The 25943-nt window shown below is 39.7% G+C and overlaps 2 protein-coding genes across 6 annotated transcripts in view; one reads left to right on the top strand and one right to left on the bottom strand.

Moving 5' to 3' along the window:
- The window catches only part of PSIP1 (PC4 and SFRS1 interacting protein 1), a 33570-nt gene extending 11172 nt beyond the window's left edge, over positions 1-22398 (bottom strand). Inside the window, exons 1-11 of one of the 5 annotated variants that reach the window (XM_027709197.1) lie at positions 22206-22398; positions 21173-21249; positions 16867-17005; positions 12780-12896; positions 9523-9630; positions 8630-8692; positions 6802-6901; positions 5097-5172; positions 4010-4232; positions 3277-3395; positions 851-906 (exon numbers count right to left, since the gene is read on the bottom strand). In XM_027709197.1, coding sequence (XP_027564998.1) covers positions 851-906; positions 3277-3395; positions 4010-4232; positions 5097-5172; positions 6802-6901; positions 8630-8692; positions 9523-9630; positions 12780-12896; positions 16867-17005; positions 21173-21249; positions 22206-22277 — 1150 coding nt within the window. In that variant the 5' untranslated portion in view covers positions 22278-22398. Of the gene's footprint in view, positions 1-850; positions 907-2390; positions 2557-2612; positions 2736-3276; positions 3396-4009; positions 4233-5096; positions 5173-6801; positions 6902-8629; positions 8693-9522; positions 9631-12779; positions 12897-16866; positions 17006-21172; positions 21250-22205 lie in introns of those variants that run through there. The other 4 variants (XM_027709199.1, XM_027709200.1, XR_003538490.1 and 1 more) reach the window with 4 other exon arrangements.
- Positions 22399-22793: 395 nt separating this feature from the next.
- The window catches only part of CCDC171 (coiled-coil domain containing 171), a 157398-nt gene continuing 154248 nt past the window's right edge, over positions 22794-25943 (top strand). The window contains 1 exon segment of the mRNA XM_027709201.1: positions 22794-23054. The gene's annotated coding sequence lies outside the window, so the exon portion shown is untranslated.

Here is a 25943-nt window from a genome sequence, read left to right as displayed (position 1 = left end):
AAGAGTTACAAAGCTGGAAGACTTAAGACAGAACACTTGGATATCAATGATTTGTTTTCAGTAAACTGGTCATGATTCAAGTCCAAATCCACCCAAATAAATGTTCCCAGTACACATGCTTCAGCAGGTGTGAAAGATGAACAAACGTGGCCTACTCTAATTCACATGCTGAATGCCTGTTTGGATTTGATACGTATTTTGAACAATACTTCATGCAAACAGTTTCCTTCAAGGCCAATCCATCTTGGATGAGTTTGCATAGTTTTTGTTTTCCCCCTGCTGTGACACTATGTTGGCTGGAATCTATGACACTGGATTCGTACTACAATACAAATTACAGCCAGTGGTTTGGACTGCCTTTAAAGATGGAAGTACTGAAAAAGGAATTACTTATCCCTGTGAAGGTCAGTCTGTGGGTATGGGTCAGTAGAGAAGACCACAGTAATCTGAATCTAAGCCTCCGGTTTAGTAAAAGGTAGTATCTAAATACTTTCAAGAGGTGTCTCAGAGTACAGTGTTATGAGAAGACAGAAAGGAAAAAATGATGGGAATAACTGAAGTGATTCAGTTCAAAGAGTAAAAGCTTTTGTTTCTTGCTCACAAACAGAAGAGACCAAGGCTCAAAAACTCAAATGACAGTAAAGTCAGAATAGCCAAGACCTGTTCTAATGCACCTCAGAAAGAAAGAACACAGGCAAGAATGCACTGTTTCACAGACCTGAAGGAAGCATCATGGATCAGACATCCCAGCCCACACAGCCACCCTCGCCAGTAAATTATCTTATGCAGAAAAAATTATGTCCAAAATATAATATGACCAAGAAGTACTGTTTAGCTTCTTTAAACTAACCTCTCTTCTTCTCAATCTTCTTAACTTCTGCTTTCTTGCCTTCTTCTTTACTCTGCCTATAAAAAATGTTAAAGTGTTTTTCCAATGTTGTACACCTTGCTTTTCATACTTTTTTTTCTAATTTTTGGATGAGATGCAATATTTTGAAGTATTATCTCAGTAAAACATTGACATGCAAGAACACAAAGAGACAAAGGGGTTTTCAAAGGCTGAAACAAAGTAACCAAATTTATTAGCTAAGATACTGCTGACAAATCCTCCTACTCACAGCTGCTTTTCCCTAGAAGCAGCAAATTATAGGATTTTAAAAACAAGTCACATTTCCAAACCGTATTTTTTTGGGGTTTGCATGTATAAAATGGTAAAATGGCAGAACTAATTTTTGGAGAAGGAAAATATTTTTATGAGGATAATGAAAAGAGTAAAACTATTTAACATTTCCATGGGGAATTATGGAGAGATCAATTAATCATAATCAGTTCCTATATGATTTTCTCAAATAGTTAAATGTAACAGTAAACATATCTTACAAGTGACCATAAATATATCAGTAATAATTTAAATATTCTTGAAGGAAGTAGTAATAAGGAAAAAAGATTTACTGCAAATGCATTGAAATCTCCTGGATCTTTCTCCAATTGTATCACTGAAAACAACGCTGGAGATCATGAAAAACAAAACAAAATTTGTCTCCATCTCAGTTACAGGATGAACAGAGGCAGAAATCTTTCAAACACACTTTTAAACTCCTTACTCAGAGAAGATCATGAACTCCTGTTTAGCAATTCGTCAGTCTTGTCTTACTGAGGGGTTTAAAGGCCTCATTTTAGAATTTGCATATTTCAGCATGTCATAACTAAAAGTCCTGTGACTAATTTACTTCCTGTCACAGTAATATGTAGCCCTGCATGTCTTATCTTCCATGTTTCTTTCATAATCTATCCAGTTATAGAATCAACACTTTCAAAGTACATAAAACTAGTTTGCTTCAACTGGCAGCACAATCTTAACATCAGAGACAAACTGTATGGTGTAAAGCATTTTAATTAAATAAATACTAACGAAGTAGCTACAAAGACCAGAAAATGGATACTATGCTGACAAGCAAAGTAATCAAAACACATATCAGTCTATATTATTTTTAGTCAATATTGAGTTTTGTGATGATAGTCATCAGCTATAATTAAATTCATTATGCATTCAGAATCTACTTCTCCTTTATCTTACTGAAACAAAATTCTATCTACCCTCCAATGCATAAAATATGACACCTATTTAAAAGCAGAAATTTGACTATTATAACTAAATCAATATATGACTCGATTTAGTTCGATTGCAGAAATCAATCAGCATGTGTTAGAGTTAAATACTGATATATTATGAGCTGCTAAGCTTCTAAGGAGAATTTAATATCTCTAAAGTTGGAAACGCTTAAGTTTGCTACAGGCAAGTAGAATAACTATGTTAGGTTTCCAGAGGAGTGACAGGAAGAGGAGAAAAAAAAGGGGCTGGAGAATTAAAAAAAAAAAAAAGACACAAAACTAGATTCTTGTTAATGAACATGAAAAAGGTAGGATTTTGTTGTTACAGGTAAAGGGGACCATTATTCTCTTCCTTTTTCTCCAAATTTTTACCTTGTTCTCCCTTTCTTCTGCCCTCCCACCAACTGTGGGGATGGGAACATCATGCTCTTGTGGTGGCAGCTTCTTCACTCATTTGCAGAAAAGCTTTTGAAAATTAGCCAGATTTCTTCCTATTGTTTTCCCCCTCCCTCCCCCCCAGTTTCTGGCAGGATCTTCTCTCCATTCTTATGCTTGATTCATTTGTGCTAAATTATTTTCCAAATGCAGACTGCTCTTGGTATCACTCAACTGGCTGTGCAGTGCTAGAGTAGAATAATTCTTAATTTTTTAACTTCTTCTGTCCAACAGCATGTGCTCCAGCTGTCAGACAGAGAAGGAAATGTTGTCCAGATAACCCTATGGATTCCACATCTGATCAAAAATCCATTACCATGGATTAAGAGGTCCTACCAGTTGTCAATCTAATGTATCTAAAAATTGTAAGAAAAATACAAGGCTGTCCTGAACAGTTTTTCACACTGACCCCTTTGTACATGGTTATTCTTAGGTTAGTTCTAAAAAGAACCCACCAGTTGTCCTCTGCTAGGGATTCCAAGTCACTGAAAGACTGACATCACTTAATTTCTATGTTCAATTCTTCCCATCCTCCCACAAAAGAACATATGTTTTAGAGGAACTTTTTACTCTCCCCTTAAAAATTAAAAATAGAAAACCAAAAAGGCAAGGGGAGAAAAACAGAACACAGTGCAAACAAGTTTGGAAGTTTTTCAAATATTGTCCCCTCCTGTTAGGGTCAAAGTATTCCTACAACTTGTGGGCATCACATGTTTAAAATACACTCACAATTCAGATTCTGTCTGTTCCTCCTGCTTACGCTTTCTTTCTGTTACTTCTCTCTCATGTTGGCCTCTTACAATGCCCCTTCTGTGCGCTGCCTGAAAGCTTCTTCCTCCTTTTTTCTTCTGTTTTTATTTGGCATTTAATGGTTGGAAAGAGAAAAGTGAGATTATTAAATTATTGTTTCCGTAAACAGATAAACCTACCTACACTAAGTATCTTACTCTGCTCCATGGAGCCATCTGACAAAAGGTGGCTTTCCCTGAAACTAAATATAATTTCATTAGTCTTTTGTCCCTTTTTTCTTTTCATTGGAAGGCAATGCTAAGGACCAGAAAAATGAAGACATTACAAATTGTTGGCTAGTGACAGCTTTGTACCTTTCAAAAATGTGATTTCAAGCCAAATGTTCTCCAGATGCACTCAAGGAAAACAACATCTGTGTTCCAAGGAATACAGATAAAAAAAAAAAAGAAAAGCCTTCTGACGAAATAAAGGCTACATATAAATTCTTTCTTAAAAAGAGAGGTGTCTTAGAAAAGATGCTTTTCTTAGAAAATACTAGAAGTTCCTGCAAGAATTATTTGAGAAAATTAAGTTTTGAAACTTCTGTTCTATACATCTGTAAGTCAAGTCACAAGACTCCAAACTTTACTTAGATCTAGCTTTAACTTGAAGAAAGATCTTCAGTGATACTACTTTCCTTTAAAATAAGTTTGTCAGGAAAGTAAAATTGTACCTTGTCCCCTTCTTGTTCTTCTTCATCTTCAGAATCAGAAGCTGATGTAGAACCCACTTTTGCAACATTTTTCCTTTTTGGTTCAGCCTCTTTCTTTCCTTCCTTTTTATCAAATTCCTTCTTTGATTTCTCCTCTTCCTTCTGACTCTCCTCATCTTTTTTCCCTTGTTTTTTGGGCTTTTCTTCTGGTCCTTTTTTCTTTGCCTTCTCCTCCTCATTAACACTAAAACACAAACAGTATTTAGGCACCATGTCTACTACCTACAGCAACTTTAAAAATGACATTTTAACTCAGTAAGCTGATTTTTTTAACCACAGAATATTAAAAATTATGAAATTAATTCAGTTTCGGTTAATTTAATGCCTTTTGAAAAAATACTTTGTCTTCTTCTAAAATTAAAGCCCAGTACTTGTGGGACCCTCCCCCCAAATAAATAATAGTATGGAGGCTCCAATGAAGCTAACTTTAATATAAGTGCATAGATCCAAACCTAAGAAGTTTATGCTCAGCAGGTTCTCCACATACATATGGGTCTGCAGGACCAAGAGTGCATATACTGTAAACTAGGTTTATAAAGTACCCTTATTTAAGGTGTACACATACCAAAACTGTGCATTTGCTAATTTATAGAAAAGTAAACCAATGCTCAACTTTTCCTCGAGTTTGCAGAAGCACTAAGGACTTGACATAAGAACTGAAGATGGCAAAAACAAAATTTAGGTAACTAATAGGGTTGGAATTCCATCAGAAGAGATTTCTGAAACAAAAAATGCAAGAAAAAAATCACTATTTCAATTTCGTGTGATCTTGTATTTTTTCTTAGTAAATATCTTTCCTCTTCACTCAGCAGGAATTTTGCACAGAATTTAAAAGCTAGGAAATTCAAGATTTTCTGTCTCTTGTTCCAGTACTTTGAGTTACTCTGTATTATAACTACACCAACAGAAACAGTAACTCATACTGAACACTAAGGGGGCAAAAACTGTCAGGAACTCACTGCTAACTATGAAGTCTTAACATAAGGAACAGCACTGTTTACAATGAAGAAACTTTAATTTTGGAATTAAGGAAAAAAACGTAACTCACAGGTCACCCTCTGAAAGACATGATGGTTTCACCAACTTGGGTCTCCCTCTTGGTTTTGGAACTTTTACTTCAGAAACTAGTAGTTATACAGAAATAATAGGTTAGTCCACAGACACCACCTACTCCTTTTCTATGTGGAAAGATTCTTACTCAACAGACATAAGCTACCCTTAAATCAAATAAGCTAAAATGCTGGTAGTTTTTTAGCTGACTGGTAAATTAAAAACTTTGGTGTTTTTCAGCCACAGGCTCCAACTACCAATTCTTGTGCTTTTTACAAACCATGCAGTTAGATTTGTTTCACACATTACATAACTAATACAAACAAGTCTTAAATTAGACAATGAGAAAGTCTGAAATTAGAGAATGAATTCACTTAGTGCCCACATTAATAGTTTGTTATCCATATTTTTAGATGTATCATGAGATTTTTATCACTCTTCATGGTAACAACCCACTGTCAGGAAGTTCTACCACCACACTACAGTACAGATCAAAACCCTGCATTTCGTCAGACTCAGCACATTCTTAGGAGTAAGACAAACAGCATGTCTGTCTTCTTGGCACCTATATACTTCAAATGCTTTTCCAGTACCACAGTGAACATGTGGTCAGGAAACCTAACACTCACTATTTAAAGTCTTATTGGTCTTAGCACGGAGCACTGCTTACAAGAGATGAGGGCATCATATCAAGACCAGAAAAGGCTTTACAGTACACTTTCCAAAAAGGTATTTTATACTGGAGGCAAAAGCATCTCTTATAAATCCATTCCTGCTCTTACAGACAGCAATTAGTAAAAAACCAGCAAGAAACAGTAAAGATAAAACCACAAATATTAAAGATGTACATTTGGTACATGTAATGAAATGACAGAGGGGCATGAATTAATATTTAAATTTCCTAACAACTCCCAAGGCAAAAGTAATTAAGTCTATTTAACTGTGATTGCACTATTTTTACATTGTCAGCAGATACAGATGACTAAATTATTTGTTTCCCTGGCTAGATGCTCATACAATGTACTTAACTGCTGCAAGAACTGTTTTCTCTTGTATTAGTCAATGATCAAGATAATCTGCAAGCTGACCATAAAACTTACAATAGATCATTGCTACTTGGAAAGAAACAGGCACTATTGTGTCACCAAATGATTCTAATAATACATTTAAAATAATTAAGTTGTACTGTTTTTTAATTTGCCTATCAACCCGTAGACTGCCTTAAACATCTTTTTAAACAAGTCTCTCCAGCTCTTAGCTTGTTTTTCTTGTCCTCAGAGCTCCACCTACAGGTTCTTTGTTCCCCTAGTTCCCTTGTGTTTTATGGATAATCTAACACAATCAAAGTAGGCTGTAGACCTTTAATGTATATAAACCTTTATGGAGCAAAAATGCAGAGAGAGCTCTTATCACATATTTATACTTTAGCAGTATTTTATGAAGAAGGCTTTTCTAAAGGTAATAATTGTATCCAAACCCAGTCTTTAATTTCAAAGACTGAGCATTAATGCTAACAACTTAAATCCATTTATGTCTTAAATTCATCAGTTTGAGATGAGGTTCTCATTACAATCTATTAGCAAAGCCCACCTTTAGCATGAAAAAATACTCTGTAGTACTTTAGCGGAAGGAGACAACTCCCTGACTAATTCTACATAGATATTTCTGTGGTGAAAAAAATTAGGTAATTCTTCTGAAGTTACCTGCTGGTCTTCCTCTTTTGGGGCTTACTTTTGGAGACACTGCCACAGGAGCTGCTGCTGCTCCCACTGCTGCTTCCTCAGCTTCAGCTTGTTTTTCAGACTAATTGAAAGAATGAATTTCACAAGTGAAAAAAAATACATGACTCCAGTATCTCAATTACTTTCTCAAACAACAGTTTTAAACTTCTAGAAACAAATTATTATGCTATTGGTTGTACACATGAAAAAGTTTCCAAATTCAGTAACAGATTATATTTAAGTATTACTAATTTGACCCTCTCCATACCATCACTACCTGATAAGAAATGTTTCATACAAATTCAACCAGCCCATTCATCTTCAGAACAAACTTATCTTGGTACAATAAAGCAAGGAGATTACTTGTAAGTATTTTTAAGATCACCATAACAGCACACCAAAAACCAGTTTTAAGCAGGCAAGTTCATATTTCCACCTCCCAAATACTCTTCCTTTAGAATATCCCATCATCACCCCAAGCTGCATCAAAGTATCAAGGCAACAGCTGGAGCTATCCAGAAAAATACCTGCTTCCAGCTCTACAGACCAATGTTATTCACCGTGAAAAACTGCATGTTGGCCTGCAGCAATGGGACATAATGACTTGCATCTACACAGTCATTTCAGGGGGGTTGGGTTGGAAAGATGGATAGAACTTATAACAAAAGATTTCAATGAAAAGATATGTATTTCCCTGCAGAGACACTCCCTATCCATACATACTGATGCCTTAAGCCCCCTAATGTTTTTTTTTCTAATTTTGTAAGCCTTATAAGTTTTATAGGTAATAGAAGTAGATTTTAGAAACAAACCCCTTTCTCCCTCTTCCCCATAGTACCCCTTAGTTTATACATTCCTTAATCCTCTCACCCCATTCCATACTCCCCATATCAACCCTATTCCCATATCCAGTAGAAAATGTTTAGTCTCTTAGTCAAGGCAAGCCTGTCTTGTTTGGAGAACGCTTATATCTTGGCCTAAACCGCAGGACAGAGTCAAGGAACTGGGTGACTCTGCTCTCTGTACCCCGAAGATGATGAAGGAGGATGATGAGGGGGTCCCAAAAAGCCCCCCGACCCAATTCCAGGAGGTGGGCCAGGGGGTGGACCAGGCCAAAAGTTATAGGGTGGACACACTTGGGATTGGCCAGATATTGTTATAAATGTAACATCTCGGGCACAGCCCGGCACGCGCGCGTCATGTAACATCTTTTGCCTTGGCATAATTAAATCCTTTCCTTATCTCACCCCAACCTCCTAGATTTTTTTCGTAGCACCAGCTGAACAGGCATCATACAGATGAAAAGAATTGAGAAAAATCTCAACTGGAAAAAGCAGTCAAGAATTTAGCATCTTGTATGCAGGACAACAAAGAGCATAGGTACAGCACACAATTTACCTGTGACAAATATACTAGTCACAGATTTTCCCAAATTGAAGACATCACAAAATCACAAATTTGTGAAAAAGAGGAGTATTTCACATATTGGTTCAGTGTGATGAAGATGTTAAAACATAGACTGTTTTAGCAGCAGTCTAGCAACAGTTTATATCTTATTTTTTTCTTACTTGTAATAGGTTGTTTAGGAAAGATGGGAACTCCATATTCCACATCAAGTTCAAACCGAATTAAAACTTATAAAACACACTCTGGGAAAACTTTCATTTCCACAAATCTTTCTGACATTTGAAAAAGGGGAGAAGGGTGTCAAGCACTTCAACTTACACATAATCTGTCATTCAAGAAAATAACATCCAGTATTATCACAGCTGAAAAATTCCAGTAAGGAACTAATTAAATGCATTGTTACCTTTCTTTTTCTTCCTCTTCTAGCAACTTTAGGAATAGAAGCATGATTTGTTTTCACCACATCCTGTGAAGATTAAAAACAGTGCAAAGAGTCTTAACAAAACAAAGACATATATTTAAATTATTCTAAGTATTTTTCACAACTGAAGCCTCTGGCACATAGTTTAAACAAGAATCCTGTAATGTATACGAAGACACTTCCTGCTTTTAAATTATTAAAATCGTGATTATGGCTTTAAACTGAATAAGGGTAGGTTTAGATTAGATATTAGGTAGAAATTCTTTACTGTAAGGGTGGTGAGGCACTGGAACAGGTTGCCCAAAGAAGCTATGGATGCACCATCCCTGGAAGCGCTCAAGGCCAGGTAGGATAGGGCTTTGAACAACCTGTTCTAATGGAAGGTGTCCCTGCCCATGGCAGTGCGATCGGAACCAGATGATCTTTAAGGTCCCTTCCAACTCAAACCATTCTATGATTATCTGGTACTCAGGACTTTTTCCTGAAAGATAAAAAAATAAACTAAGTACTAAATAATATTCTGTTCTAAATAAAGGTATGTAGTGATGTTTTGGTCTGTCTGAAGTCTTTATTGAGTCGTCAAAAAAAGTACACTTGCAATACAGAGTAAGTGATAAAACCCATGGTGTTCCACCAGTTTTAATTCAACTCATAGAAAAGTCAGACTAAGTTTCCCCTCTGAAGAAAACTGCAGTTCCTGGGAGCTTCAATGAGAGGTCTAAACACGAGTGAACACACAGAAAGTTTTATATAATTAAACAACTCCTGAGACTGTCACAGTAGTAATAACTACAGTGTCTGAATACTCAGTAATAGATTTACATCAATCAACATATTAAGATCTTCACTGGTGCATAGAAAAAGCTCTAACATACTTCTTTAATGTTTTTGTCCGAAGGTGGATCATCTTCCTTTGAAGTATCCATCTCCTTTTCTTCTGTTTCAGCTTCTGCAGGTAAGTTATTATCCCCTTTAAGGGATAACTGCAAGGGGAGTCAATACAGGGTAAAAAAAATGCATTAGGAAGTATTTTACAGTGAAAAGAGAACATGCTAATTATTATCAGGCTGTTCTTCACATTAAATACTTTTAAAAGGTAGTGTATCTACAGATTTAAGTACCCACTCAAAGCTTAACTGTACTGGAACACTTCCTCCTGCAGCATCTCTCTTACAAGGAAAGGTTGAGGGAGCTGGGCCTGTTCAGCCTTGACAAGAGACGACTGAGAGGGGACCTCATCAACGTCTCTAAGTATCTGAAAGGAGGGTTTCAAGAGGATGGAACCATATTCTTCCAGGTGGTGCCAAGCAATAGGACAAGAGACAATGGGCAGAAACTGATGTACAGAAAGTTCCATCTGTACACAAGGAAGAAGTTCTTTCCTGTGAGGGTGACCATGCATTGGACCAGATGGCTCAGAGAGGTTGTGAAGTCTCCCTCACTGGAGATAATTAAGAACCATCTAAATGCAATTCTGTGCCATGTGCTCTAGGATTACCCTGCTTAAGCAGGGGGTGGGACCAGATGACCCACTGTGGTTCCTTCCAACTTGACACATTCTGTCATTGTGTTGAATAACCCTTTGTCTAGTTCAGCCCACCTGTTGTGGCCATACCTCCCACGTGTCCTTGTGAACCTGCTTGGCAAAAACTGAAACAGTGTGTTATTGTTGTTATATAATAATAATAATAATATATAATAATAACAGTGTGTTATTATTGTCATACTAAATCAAAAATACAGTACTGCACCAGCTTCTAAGAAGAAAACTAACTCTATCCCAGCCAAAACCAGGACAAGTAGTAAACAGACCACAAACAAGTTGTTTCATCATTTGTAGATTGTAATTTCTGCCTTTTTTCCTGTTTTGTTGGGGTTTTTAAACCTTAAAAATACTAGGTTTTGTTCCAGGCAAGCAGTTAAGACTTGAAAAAATCAAATGTTTGTAATAATTTACTTGAAAATAATCAACATTTCCTTGCAGCCTATGTATCTGCATGTTTTTAAGATTTTCAGTTCCTTCAACTGGAATACTAGTGCCTCGTCCCACTTGCAAGCCCTTCTTTTGCAATTCCTTTTTAAAAGTAGCTAGTTTTTAAAATCTCAACATTAAACAAAGCAACTATCACACAACATTCCTAATTACCTGAACACATGTAATATCACTGAGTCTTTTTACAGAATACAATTTTAAGACAGAAGAATTATTGGCTCTCTAAAACCAGAGGAAACTAGAGTACAAGGACTGGTTAACAGAATTTTATAGCTTTTTTACCATAAAAAGAGAAGAAATTTGCTTCGTATTTTGCCTTAAGCTGATTCGGACTAATTACAGAAATCTAGGTAAAAGGACCTGTTCAGGATCTTCCGTTCCATCTTCATGTTTAAATTGCTCTTATATCTTCCTGTTTCTCTTCCACACTGCCAGCACTAAACAGCCTAAAAGCACTTTTCATGAGAAACATGAAGCTTAAGTCATTGGTATCCCCACTAGCGCACATTGCTTGAGGCATAAATTCACAGGGAAGCAAACTGATTAATCAGCCTAGTTTAAAAAAAGTTTCCCCCTTGCAGTAGCAAAAACTAAGGACAAATGCTTTTATCAGCAGCGTGCATGGGCAAGAACAGCATCAGTTTACTAACACTGTCAGCAAATTATGTGTTGAAGAGTGCTCCTAAGGTAGAGTAGATAGAACCCAAATCACCCTGAACTTCTGCATGTGAAAGTAGTAAATAAGGAACTCTAGACAGTAAAAAGTTGGGAGAAATAATCCATCAATAACCCTGTAGTCTCCAACTCATCAAAACAACTCTCAACATCATCTTATCAGTATACTACCAGTAGACTAACTTTTTTCCTCCAATCAGAGGACTTTTTTATTCTTGAATAAACAAGCTACTGCAGCTACTGGACACTAACCCCAGATAAGGAACACCTGCTATGTGTTTGACACACTGCAAATTCCTCATTTGCAGCTATGAATCAATATTAAAGGATGGCCAACAACACCTACAGAAAAACTACATTAAATATGTGTAAATAATCAAAATGAAAACAGTCAGAATAAAGGCAAGTCTATTCAAAATAGACTGTTATTTAAGTTAATGGCACTATTTATCCTGTAGAGTAGTAATTTCCAGAAATTAGTTAGAAATAAATGAGATACCATAAATGTACTAGTCCCACCTGCATCACAATTTTTCTCACTTTAGGATTCTATTCTTCTTAAAAACACTGAGAAGAGTTGACAAAACACATCTCTTCCATGCCATACGAAAAATACTCCCGTATGGACGTAACAAAACACTCAAGAATAGAGAAAGTTCAAAGCAGTGTACTACGCTAGTATTACTAATTGTACAGTAAACAAGGAAGCTTCACCTCTTACAGAACAAACTACATACAGCACCAGTAAGCTGAAACAATGATGTTTCAGGAGAAAAGCATTTTTCTTTTTAGTATGAATACAATATATTTTAAAAGAATTAAATCTTGTTTTGGAAGGATTCTAAGGTATGCACACATTTACAAAGTGAAGAAGCTGAACTCTGTCTGTACAAACTACTGTATACTGATGACTCAGAGATACTTTTATGACTCAAGAGTTGAACTGATACAGCTATGAAATCCTCTATATTCTGATTAGTTCATTAAGAGTATGGCCAAATTCAAACTGATTCTTATAATCTGTTCTGGCAAACACACCTTTCAGCCATGACAGACCCTAATGATCTCTTTGGTTTTTCAACAAAAGGCATCATAATTTTAAGTGACAGTCATACCTGTCTATGGTAGTAAAAATTCTTCAAAAACTCAAAACCAGAAACTTTAAGCTAATTCTTGGTGATCAATTCCAACTTCTCCTGCCCAGTAAGTACTGGATGAATTTAGTTTATTATGATTTAGAAATATAGAGTGGTAAGAAAATTAATTTTCAAAAACACATACAGCACCATAAAAGGAATACAGAAAGACAAAAATATTACTCTAAGTATATCTGAAAAGAAACAAATGCAAGACAGTTACAACAGTAAGCTACTGTTAGTTTAAAGTATTTAGGTAAAAACTTGGCAATATAGTTTTGACTTAAAAATGTTTCTGGTAGAACAAAGCAGAAATTCAGTCACTTACTTTTGGGACAGAACACTTTTTTTTTTTGGCTCCTGCTTTTTCTTCACTCCCCTCAGCAGGCTCCTGACTGCTTTCTTCAACAGTTTCGTTGATAGGAGTGTTAATGGTTGGATGGGGCTTCAATATAACAAAAACATCAAAAATGAGATCTAAATCCCTTCCTCAACTCATGTGTGTTCTCCCACATACATTACTAAAGAGAGCATCATGCCAAAGAAACCTTTTATTAGGATTACATGAATATTAAATATATCTTATTTAATTTCCACTGTTTTCAATTTAAATTGCAACTTCCTTATTAAACTTTCAAGCTCTAATGCTGTAACAACTTATTTTCACATTACTAATACTGCAATATAGGGTTTTTCTTATGTGTAATATACCTGAAAGGTAAGAAATTTTAAAATTTGTTTTGATCAAATACAGCATCTGATGCTACTGTAAAGAAGTACATTTTTAAATAAGTTATCGATTCTAAGTAATCCAACTACCCATTCCTAAAACGTAAGCAGAAAATATTACAGGAAGGTAATTAAAGAATCAAAGTTAAAACCACAGAAACAAAGGAGATAAAGCCTAAAATACTCCTTTTTATTCAATTACATTGTGGATGGCTTTCTCCCTCTTACATATTAGCTGCTTCAAACAAAGCTGGCATTTTTAATTTTTTTCCCACTGAGGATGTGGGTTTGGGTCTAAGCAGAAGCCACAGGCTCCTTTCTCCAACTCCCTTACTAGCAGTTACAAGAAACATCTGGAAAGCATAAATACTGCTCTCAGAACATTCCAGTTCTGGGAATCAAACAGAAAATATGGCTCTCAGAAGGCCTCACTAAAACTATGCCCAGTAAAAGGACAGAAAAACTATAAACAGAACTGCAAGTGAATCCCCCTCCCTTTAATATTATCTTGCATCCAGAACAAAAACTCGATTCTGCCAACATCTTCATTCCCCTCTGACCATACCCACTGCTTGCCTGAACACAAAAGTATCTACTCTGAATTTTTAAGCTCTGACACCTGCTGTGTTTCCTGCTACTGTCCAGTAACTGTGTTTCACTTAGCTCTAAGAATCTTTCTTAAAATCAAAGAATTGGATGCAGATAAAACAAAGAGATCGAGGAATATCTTAAAATACATTCATCTCCAAGACCTCAGCTAAAAGTTGTCCATTCACCCTATGCACTGAATACCAGAACATATTAGCAGGCCATAGTACACTATTCTAGTTTAAAATGCTGTTGGGAAAACAGTGTATTTACTTAGCAGTGTCTACATTACCTTTCCTCTCAGTTTTCATAAGCAACTACTTGTCTTCACTTTTGAGATCCCTTGCTGCCTACACCGATCGCTCATGCTCTGCAACAGCGGGCAGGTGCTGGTGACATGGGTGGAACACAGTCTGTCACTACTCTGAGCTGGCCACAACTGGCCCTGGGCAACTGGCTGGCAAGGGGTGAACTGACCCACCCAACACCCCACCTCACCTGGGAGCACATGGTATCTCCACCCAAGTGGCAATGGAGAAGGAGAAGATAGATGAGACAGAGGGATGGTCATGCACAGAACAATATGCATGCACAGGGCACGAGGGACTCCAGGGAAAAAGAGATGCCACACCATGGTGGTGGTAAGTGAAGGCACACAAGGCATTGCTCAAGCCAAGCTCCAGCCCAGAGGGGCTGCCTGAAGTTGAGAAGTACAAGTAGTGCAGGTAGCTTATGTCACTGCAGATTGAACTGTGGGTGGCAGGAGCTTGAGGCAAGAGACCTTGAACTGGCTCTGACCCCTTGCATAATGAAGGGCACAGGGACCTGTGGCACCAGCCAGGTGACCAGACACTCAGAGATACAACAGGAGACAAGGACTCAGCTAGAAGACTCCACATTTCCAGACTTAGCCTGTGAGGGTATAAATATCCAGGGCTTCCTTTTTTTTGGGTTCCTCCCAGGAAGCACCCAACTCTATTTTTCTGTAGTTGCACCATGATTAAATTATTTTAAGGATCCAGATGTCTGAGACTCTGCTAAAGGAAATCCAGGGTTGAGCCAAAAAGAAAACCGGTCTCACTGTGTGAGTGTGGGGTGTGTAGGGAGTTGATGGAGCACCCGTCGGATCACTGGAGCTTCCTGCTGCAAAGGAGCCTCAGTCCCTGCTCAGGTGGTGCGAGTGTGAGTGCCAGGGTGGCAAAAACTAAATCATTAGTGTTATCAACAAAATACAGCACTGCACCAGCTACTAAGAAGAAATCTAATTCTATCCCAGGCGAAACCAGGACATTACAATCAAGCTCACTTAAACATGCATTCCCCCTTAAGTTCATCAGGGCTGAACAGTCCCAGCTCTCTGAGCCTCACAGCAGAGATGCTTCAGTCCATCATCTTCGTGGCCCTTCATGGGTTTCTCTGTTCAGTATGTCTATGTTCCTCTTGTACTGAGTAGCCCACAACTGGATACACAACTCCATCCCTACTTAGAAAAGTTTCTTTTTCCAGTAATTTTAAGGCTTACTTATAGGAAAAGATTTTAAATAAGACCTGTGGAACAAAAAGCTTTTTTTTTTCCTATTAAGTAAAAATTGCAAAGAATAACCCAATGGCTCTAGATAGAATCTGAAAGAAAGACGCTGTGAAAAGTGCTACTGCTGAAGCTGAAGAACCTGAATGGAACTCAAAAGGTAAAAGGACTACCCCACAGAAAAGCTGCTACACTAAGAAAATAGTCTGCACATATCTCTTGGCAGCATGTTTATGTTATTTCTAATTGGACATGTATTTAGAAATGTCTGAGATGCTACTGGAAGCACTGCTTTATGGAAGTGACTGATTCCTGTAGCGAACAAAACATTAGATAAACCTGTTACTGTTGAATACTTATACCCAGATTTTCATTTAGTTAGAATGACTGGTAACATACAAGTTACAGTTCACAACTGCCTCAGCCACCCACGAGCACTTCTTAATTGTCACAATGAGGACAGTGAGAAGATATACCAACTTATATCTTATGGTAGCAGAAAGAAGCTGTCCCTTATTATTACAGTCCTTCTAACTGTCATGAGGGGATTAGCATCTCCCCATATCCTGAAGCAAAAAAAGTGTACATCTGGAATACATCAGCTCTCAACAATACTTCAGAAACTCCTTAATCTTTATCCATGTTCTCCTTCAACCCAGAAACACAGGAACTTGGGATATCTTATGAAGCAGCAATTAATTGGTGCTGGAATGGCAACCTGGCATGTGTAGAGTGCAGCAAATAAAAGATAATTCTTTTTCTTATTACTGCAGCATTGCCTAGAAGACCCAGTATGTGATCAGGGTCAGTGTACATTCAGTGTGCATAACAAAACTAAGAGCTCACAGAATGCTCAGAGAGGGTAGGCAAAGAAAATTAGCAAGGCAATTTCTTTGTCTTCAGATCAAATTTGGGTCTTTTTATGGGTAGCATTGCATAGCTCCACTCTAAGCTTGGAAGACTTACCAAGAGGTAAGAAATGAGGAACTACTGATGGACAAAAATTGAATGAAGTCATGTGACAGTTAGGGGGAAAAAAGCAGACATCACATTGCTTCCAACTGCTAGAATGAAAATACTGGACACTAAGAAAGGATGTACTGAAATCTTACAAGGATACTTGTGGAGAAAGGTACTTGGTTTTAGAATACAGAGACAAGTAAAGTGACCAAGATTTCAAAAAAACACCGCTCTTCATGCACAGTTCCAAAAATAAGTATCTCAGGAATACGTATAGTTTAACTACATTTATGTACATAGTTAAAAGTAAAACCTGATGTGCACTGTAAAAAGTGTTAAACTTTTAGCCTTTTGCTCCAAAACTGTCAACATGATCTCTTGTGAGCTTACTATGCTAAGCGGATATCTCCATCTGAACTTCCATCTCTTTATGCTATCAATACTAGACACCAATTAAAAAAAAAATTAAGAATTTTAAAATATATGAAAGTTTGTCTAACCTGCAGTTAAATAAGAGCAACAATTCATAACCCTACAGTAGGAAAGCACTTATTGCCTTTCTCCCATTCCCACAAAAGCAACAAAGATTTGCAGCCTCTGCATATCTTACCTGCTGATGAGAGAATTTCACTTTGGGATTATTGTCAATTTCCCACAACCCTTCATTAAAACCCTTTCTTTTATTTGGTTTGCCATATTTATCTTTATTTTCTGAGTAAGGGAATATGTCCTTTGGTCCCAAAAATGCCCTTAAGGAGAGAAAGAACAAAATTCACATTTTCAATGGTTAGTCTTTTCAAAGAAGCATCGACCAAATGTTATTAAGATATTAAATTCATTACTACTGTAACAACTATTCTGCTACATAAGCACCCTTAGTTTTTTAAACTTCTGCTTTCAACAGCCCAAGGTTTCCCTTACTGCCACCACACATATATAGACTTCCTCCTTCCCAGAGTGCTGAGTGTCCGAGCAAGAAATGGTCAATGCTGCATCTTAAAATTGCAGCTGACAGGTCAACCATCTACTGTGAACCAGATCAATTAAAAACCATTTAGCTTACAAACAAACAGAAAGAGCAATTGCTTCCTTAGGAGAAAAAAAGCATCAGGTTTAAGTGGGAGGAACAAAGAATCCTTGAATCTGGACAATGAAAAGCAAGAGCACAAGCTAAAGGAGATGAAATGGTTCCAACATTTCAAAATTATTAAATTAAAAATAAGTTAAAATTTAAAGCTTAAGAATATGGTTTAGGACATGAAAAAACACCACCTGAACACACTGACTGCCCACATCTTTTCAAGAATGCCATGCAATTCAGCATTAATTCAGTAGTTTTCTAGAGTGTAATAGGACCTCATAACTTGATTTATGAAAGTTAAATAATAAAAACTTTAAGATGTTTCTTATTTTAAGCTTCTCCACCCGCCATTTCTTCATGAAGTAAACATGAAAACTATTTTATGTAATATACTCTTGTAGTAGAGGTCTTGATGCTCCCTGGGTATCTTTCAGACGGACTCCTGCATAGCACTATCTCTATCGTAAGCTAATAAATGATTTTACCTATTAGCTTTTCTCATATGATAAAGTCACAGTATCCACTACTAGCTTCCCAGAGTTAGACTTCAGAAAACAAGGTACCATGTTACTGAGAACCAATTTTCTGGTTCATGCTGAAGAACAAAGACTATTTAATTGCTGCTCTCCTTTCAGGACCTTTCAGAGTAAGGATTTCACCACAGCAATCCATATGCTGCTAACAGAAAAACACCACACTTTGGTGGTACCTTCTGAATTTCACTCTTTGCCTAGATATAGCTTTGTCTGATCACAAATATATGAGATCCAACTATTTGAAAAGTTGCAGCTATTTGCTTTCTAAAGTATTGGAAGAGTTAATTAAGTGCTTTTAAGCTCCACTCCACTATTTCCTTCATCATCCTTAAAAAAAGGAGCTACTTGAGACTTACACCCTACTAAACAAGGGAGAAAAAAAAAGAACATCTCATAAAAAGCTTAAGCATTTTCACTCCAACAGTAAACACTTATCTATGTGCACAAGGTATTAAGTAAGCCACTGTCAGAACAGACTGCAAATCACCTACCTCTTGGCAAGAGACAGAGACAATTCAGCCAGTGTGGGAAATGTGCACCTGCAAAGCCTATTTATCCAGACCAAAAAAGATGGGGAGGGAGACAAAGAGAGACTGGGAGGGCAAAAAACAGGAAAAACACTGCCTCCCTTCTTCCCTGTCCCCTGAAGAGAAGCATTTTTCCAAAGTCTGTAAGCCTCTACCCATATTGATCAGGCATTGAAAAACATCTGAAACCAGCTACTGTGAAAAGGTCATGAGGCTTATTGGGCTGCTGTAGTTAAATCCCCATATACCAAAAAAGAAAAAGAAACAAGAAAATTGAATGAAGAGAGATTATCCTAATACACAGGTTCCAGAAACTAGAGTTCAGTGTGACCTTCTGTCTGTGACCAAATAAAATTTGCACTGATGTGTTTACTGGCACAACATATTCAAATGAAGCTTTTATTAAAATACTATTTATTTTATTACTCTCCCCAAGTGGTAAAACAGTTGGGGTTTTTTGAAAAAATTATGAGAAAACAAAGAAAAAAGTACAAGATTATACTTGTTTGCAGTAATCTGCAAAACTGAATTAATATTATTCCTAAAAGTCAAGTAAGAATTACTCCCAAGCCAGTCTTGTTTTCCTTTTTCCCTACAGTTCCTTTCTCGTGTTGCAACTATCCACTTTTTAGCACGATTAAACTAATTTTGTGGATTTTCAGAGTTGCCACTACTTACAGTAAGCCAAACTGTATATGTACAGCCTACTAACATGCTGAAGGTACACAGTGTCTAACTTTGCACAGGTGTGTAAGATTTAACTGTGAGAAGCACAGCAGAGAACAAGTTTACCAAATTTACTTAATTTCTCATGAAAAAGTACAGAAAATTGTTAACTCGACGTAATTCCTGATGGATCACTAAGTCACTATTAACAACTACAAACCTAAACAAAACATGGAATATCATTCTCCCATTTTACTTGATCTGCTCCTTCCTATTGTTACTTACAGGTATCTGCTGTAAGCAGTAAGTGAAAAAAAGAAGTATAAGAGTTTCACCTGTTACCTCTTTACAGAGCAACATGCTTAACAAACACCAAGAGACAGCTGGGTCATGGAACACCATGTACACTGCTATATGTATGAAATGAAGGCAAGAAGTTTCTCTTTATTCTATGGATCTCTGAAATGCAGTAAACTGGAACCCACAGCCTAACAAAAAGCAATCGCAGTAAAACTTTATTTTGTAACCATATCAATGAGTGAGGACTAGACATTTCAAATTTACTCACGTAAACTACAAAAAAATCCCCAATCACCAAACCTTCAAAACTCACACATCTCTCAGGAGCCTAAGCTAAATCTGAAGTTGGCCATGATGCCTCATAAAATTTGCAAAGGTATTTTTAAAGCTTTAGATAAGGAGTTCTGTCTCCCTTATATTCAAGCTGTATTCCTAAACTTACAACTGCACAAAGCCTCAGTGCAATACAGAATGACACACATATTATCAGGAGCAGAATCAAAGCAGTATCACGTTTCAGTCGCCAAAAAAAAAGAAAAAAAGGCAACCTGCCACATTGTTTAAAATGGTAATTAAAAAACCAGACAAGACAAACCTCGCTACCTTGAATCAAATTCCAGGAACCCCTCTTTACTCACAAAATCACACACACACAGAGAGCACAACCAAACTAAAAACACTTAAGTCATCAAAAGATCTACTGAAAGATGAGACCACTTAAAAAACAAAACCATATGGGCCAAGCAAATAGAAATATTTTTCATCAGAAAAATCACTTCTTAAAAATAAGAAAGTAACAAGTGATATAAGAGAGTAAGGGATGATTATTCTTTAATTCAACAGGGCAATGTATCTTGTCTAAGCGTGGCTTACTAAAAGATAGATGCAAACTACCAGATTAAGGCAATTTCAATAGATTTAATAAAATGAAGAGAGAAAAGCAAGGTCTTGCCACAAAACGCAAGAAATGGAGTACTTGTATACACAACTTTTATCTCTGACCTGCCATTTTATTAAGAAAAACAAAAGAATTAAAGGCACGCCAGTAGAGGTTTTAGTTTGGGATTTTTTTAAAACAACTCAACAAATGGAGCACTGAACCTGATGTTATAGATCTACACTAACACAACCAGTCATGCTACAAAGTAACACAATACCTTTCAAAAAGACAGAACTGCATAAATCCCAGCATATTAACAATCAAATTCAGCAGTGGAAGATATACAGTCCCTCAAAGCAAATGCTTGCATTGCTGAGAGTCCCCAGAGATCAGCATTTTGCCGGCTGACAGGTGTAAAGCTAACTGCACTTCCTCGTTTTTCTCTACAGATCTCATAAAAAATAACAACACCCACAATCCAAAACCTCTCTAGAAAAAAAAAAACCAACAAAAACAACCCCAATACATGATCATCTGTCTGTTTCTCAAATTTCGACTACTTCAACGTTCTTAGCTTTATTTCACTTTCTTTGAGAATATATTATTGAGCATTTTGAGGATATACAGGACTATAATTAAAATTCACTACTGAAAAAGGAAAAAATCATCAGTCATACCACTGTGTGTATGATTTTCTTCCTTCTGATTAACAAAGCGTACACGGTATGCTTATGGTCTACTGTTCACTTGAACAATTTAAGCAAATGTTAGAGAAGCATGTCTCGACAAAAGAGATTAATTTAGGAAGAGCTGGTATGCTAATTAATACAATAGTTAAAAATACATTACATTCAGAGAAGATGATAACTTCTTGTCACAGCATTTTGGAACGAAAAAAATACAACCCCTAAATATAAAGGACTTACGTCTCATGGGTGCCAAAAAAGAAAATAGGCATTTTATTCATAGGAGGTTTTACTGCTCCATCAGGAACTTCATCCACCTAAGGACAACACAGACCATAATTCAAGTCAAGTAACAGTTAAGAACTGTCAGGGGGAAATAAGTAAAAGCATTAAGCATTAAACAGGAATAAAAAAGCTTCTTTACAGAGAAGTAAAGTAGGTCTTGAGAGCTCTTTTTAGTTGTATGTTAAATAAATACAACAGAATCAAAAACAGTATTAGCAACAATTGAAAATGACAACACTTCTAGTTTATAGCAACACTCTTATAGCAACTACTTCTTTTAAAGGGAGAGATATGATGTGCTACAGGTAAAAAGCATAACTCAATTCCATACATGTACCTCCCTTCCTTAAGCAAAAGCAACAGAAAGACTTCCCACCCTTATGCTGACTTGATAACTTGCTGAAGTTCAAACGTCAAGCACTACCAAAAGAGTAATAAACTTTAAAAAAAACCCCAAACAACTCCTAAGTCAGCATCTTAGCTAAATACTGTTTTAGCTACATTTCCACAGCCATCAAATGACCCATACCAGTCCCAGAACCTGGCATGCCTCTTCCATGGGAGCAAGGAGAGCCTAAAAAAGGATTGGACAAGCTACTACATAAACTTAGCCTATTTAACAGGAAGCATGGTAGAAATAGCTGACTTAGGAGTAACACCGCCAGAACTTCGTATTTTCCTTTTGCCAAAGAAGAGCAGTTATTTGGGAACAGTATTTTTGCACAGTTAGGGGCCTGCACTACCACAGAGAGGTCTTTATTCCTGAAAGCCGAGTTACACAAATTAGGACAACTCATCACTACTGAACAGGGCTACTTGTTCGCAGTAGTACTTGTTAGGGACCTGCAGTGTGACTGAGAAGCCGTTTCCACTCTCGAGAGCACGGCCGTGCCCTCCCTCAGAGCAGGGAGGCTGGAGGCCCTGTCCCGCACAGGTGTGTGAGCGCATCCCGCACAGAACGGAGGAGGGCGACGAGGGGGAGTCTTACCCTGGCCGGCCAATGCGGATAACCTTTCATCTTGGCAAAGATCAGGTCTCCAGGTTTGAAATCTCGGCTCATGTTTTCTCACCGACGTGTCGCCCTGTTGCCGCCAGGCAAGCGGGCCAAGGGAAGGAAGAGCTCTGCGCCTACAGCACCCGTCAAGGCTCTGCCGGCCGCCCGAGGTGCCCCTCGCTGCCAGGATAAACACACAGGAGCGGGGGGACGGGCACAAGGGCAACACGGGAGGGCACGTCTGCAAGGCCGAGCGGCCCCGGTCGGAGCGACCGCGACGCGCCCGCCCCTCGCTCCCGCCGGGAGACCCCCGAGGCGCCACGCGGGCAAGGCCGAGCCGCCCGGAGCGCCCGCCCTCCCGCATCCCCCCGCCGGGCCCGGCCGGCCACCCGCCCCCACGGGCACGATGGCGCGGGAACACAGCGCGGAGCGCGTATGAGAAACTCTGACCGTCCGCCTGCCCTCCCTCCATCCATCCACCCATCAACCCTCTCTCCAACCTTCCTTTCTTCCTTCCTTCCCTCCCTCCCGCCGCCTCACCAGCGCCGCTCCACCGCCCTGGCTCCCGGCCCGCCGCCCGTCGCGGGAAACACGGTCACGCCCCCCCTCCCGCCTGAGGGCGGCACCGCCCAGCACACTTCAACGCGGCGGCGGGGGAGCTCCGCGCTGGCGGGGGGAACCCGGCGCGGGCCCCTTCGTAAAACAGACGGCTCAGCTCCCGCCTCCGCGCCTGGAGAAAACGGAGGCAGCCAGGAAGGGCAGCCGTCCGCCGGCCTCGAGGCAGGGCTGGGGGAAGGAATGGAGCGAGACTCCTTCGCCCTTCTCCCTTCAGCCATAGAAGTGGTTCGTTCCACCCCAGTGGGGGCGGGGCAGGGGGCGAGGAAGAGGAGCAGCAGGAGCCGCGGCGGCGCAATCGAGGGGCCGCGTTGGGCCGCGTTGGAGTGGGGAGAGCTGTCTGGGCAGGCATCCAGCGGGACCACGGGCACGGGCGAATGGGACTTGCCCAGCCGCTCACAGGCTGGAGTGGCTAAGGATTGCCACGCTCGTCTGCAAAGGGGGCGGGTGCCACTGTCCCTTGGCGGGTGCCACTGTCCCTTGGCCTGTCTCCCTCCGCACGAGCTCTTTTACTGAGCCCTCCCTTTCCCGGGCTTCTCATCCCATGTTGCTGCCAGCCCTAAAGCTACTTGTGTTACCCAAATATTCCCCAGCTACTTCTCTTTATGCCTTGACTTCCCTAGCATCCAACAAGCTGTGGTCTCAGTTTCATAAGTCTACTGAGTTCTTACCTGCTACATAGTCGGCATTAGCTCCTGTGTCTGGTGGGGTTTTTTGGTTGCTTTTTTTGTTTCTTTGGTTGGTTGATTGGTTTGGTTTTTTATAGAATCATAGAATCAGCTGGGTTGGAAAAGACCTCTGAGATCATCAAGTCCAACCCTTGATCCAACACCGCCATGGTTACTAGACCATGGCATTAAGTGCCACATCCAGTCTCATCTTAAAACCTCCAGGGACAGAGAATCTACCACCTCCCTGGGCAGTCCATTCCAATGCCTGATTACCCCCTCTGTAAAAAATTTCTTCCTAATATCCAACCTAAACCTCCCCTGGCACAGCTTAAGCCTGTGCCCTCTTGTCCTGTTGCTGGTGACCTGGGAGAAGAGACCGACGCCCACCTGGCTACAACCTCCTTTCAGGGAGTTGTAGAGAGTGATGAGGTCTCCCCTGAGCCTCCTCCAGGCTGAACAACCCCAGCTCCCTCAGTCTCTCCTCATAGGACTTGTGCTCGAGTCCCTTCACCAGCCTCATTGCTTTTCTCTGGACCTGCTCCAGCACCTCAATATCCTTCCTGAAGTGAGGGGCCCAGTACTCCAGGTGTGGCCTCACTAGCACTGAGAACAGGGGAAGAATCACTTTCCTGGTCCTGCTGGCCACACTGTTCCTGATCCAGGCCAGGATGCCATTGGCCTTCTTGGCCAGCTGGGCACACTGCTGGCTCATGTTCAGCTTCCTGTCAGTCCAAACTCCCAGGTCCTTTTCTGCCTGGCTGCTCTCCAGCCACTCTGTGCCCAGCCTGTAGCGCTGCATGGGGTTGTTGTGGCCAAAGTGCAGGACCCGGCACTTGGCCTTGTTGAACTTCATCCCATTGGAATCAGACCATCTCTCCAGCTTGTCCAGGTCCCTCTGAAGAGCCCTCCTGCCTTCCAGCAGATCAACACTCCCCCCAGCTTGGTGTCATCTGCAAATTTGCTAATGGTGGACTCAGTCCCCTCATCCAGATCATCAATAAAGATATTAAACAGGACTGGGCCCAACACTGATCCCTGGGGGACACCACTGGTGACCAGCCGCCAACTGGATGCAGCACCGTTCACCACCACTCTCTGGGCCCGGCCCTCCAGCCAGTTCCTAACCCAGCACAGAGTGCCCCTCTCCAAGCCGTGGGCTGCCAGCTTTTCCAGGAGAATGCTGTGGGAGATGGTGTCAAAGGCTTTGCTGAAGTCCAGATAGACCACATCTGCAGCCTTCCCCTCATCCACCAGGTGGGTTACCTGATCAAAAAAGGAGATCAGGTTGGTCAGACAGGACCTGCATTTCCTAAGCCTGTGCTGGCTGAGTCTGATTCCTTGTCCATCCTGTAGGTGCTGTGTGATTGCACTTAGGATGATCTGCTGCATAACCTTGCCAGGCACTGAGGTCAGGCTGACAGGCCTGTAGTTTCCCAAGTCCTCCTTCCGACCCTTTTTATGGATGGGCGTGACATTCACCAACTTCCAATCATCTGGGACCTCTCCAGTGAGCCAGGACCATTGGTAGATGATGGAGAGCAGCTTGGTGAGCTCTTTCGCCAGCTCCCTCATCACCCTAGGATGGATCTCATCTGGTCCCATAGACTTGTGAGGATCCAAGTGGCTTAGGAGATCGCTAACTGTTTCCTCCTGGATTACAGGGGGAATTTGGCTTTCTGTCTCTGTCTACCAGCTCCAGAGTCCAGTAGTCCTAAGGACAATCTGTCTTACTGTTGAAAACTGAGGCAAAGAAGGTGTTAAGTACCTCAGTTTTTTCCTCATCTTTGGTGACAATGTTCCTCCCCATGTCCAATAAAGAATGGAGGTCTTCCTTGCCCCTCCACTTTTGATGTATTTGTTGAAGCACTTCTTTTTATCCCTAACAGAAGTGGCTCGACTGAGTTCAATGTTGAGTTTTATGTTTTGGTTTGGTTTTGTTTAACTAGGTTGCTATGAATTCAGACTTTTTGTTACTCCCCTTGTCCTCTCCATGCCTACTCTCTCCACGCTAGCTTACCCATCCATATTAAACTCCCTTCTCACTCAGCATTTCAGCCACTGCATCCTCCTCTCCCGTTTCTGTCAGATGGTTCTTTGCTGAGCACATCAGCCACCTCCAACATCTGACGCTTTGCTTCACTGATGCTTTTGCTCCTTTCTTCAAACAGAAGACCTCAGATCCAAATTTAGATTCAATCGCTTCTTTCACACAGCCTGCCTGTTCTGTTATGTCTAGTTCTAGTTCTTCTGCATCAAAAATTAGCCAGCCTTTCAGCTCTCTGTGGCTTTAACTCTATGTGATAGTCCCACACAGTACCCCCTGCAAGTCATTGTACTGTATATTTGTGCCATACACTGGGTGCCAAAACCTGTCAAAAGCTGTAAGAGTTGTAGCACAAAGATTACCCCTTATACTGTTTCACAGGGGCAGACCTACCCATTTTGT

This window comes from Neopelma chrysocephalum, unplaced genomic scaffold (assembly GCF_003984885.1).
Source record: "Neopelma chrysocephalum unplaced genomic scaffold, ASM398488v2 Primary Assembly neopelma1_96710, whole genome shotgun sequence".
In the NCBI taxonomy this organism is placed as follows: Eukaryota; Metazoa; Chordata; class Aves; order Passeriformes; family Pipridae; genus Neopelma; species Neopelma chrysocephalum.
The sequence above is the reverse complement of the archived record's forward strand: the minus strand, read 5'-3'. Positions and strand labels throughout refer to the sequence as shown.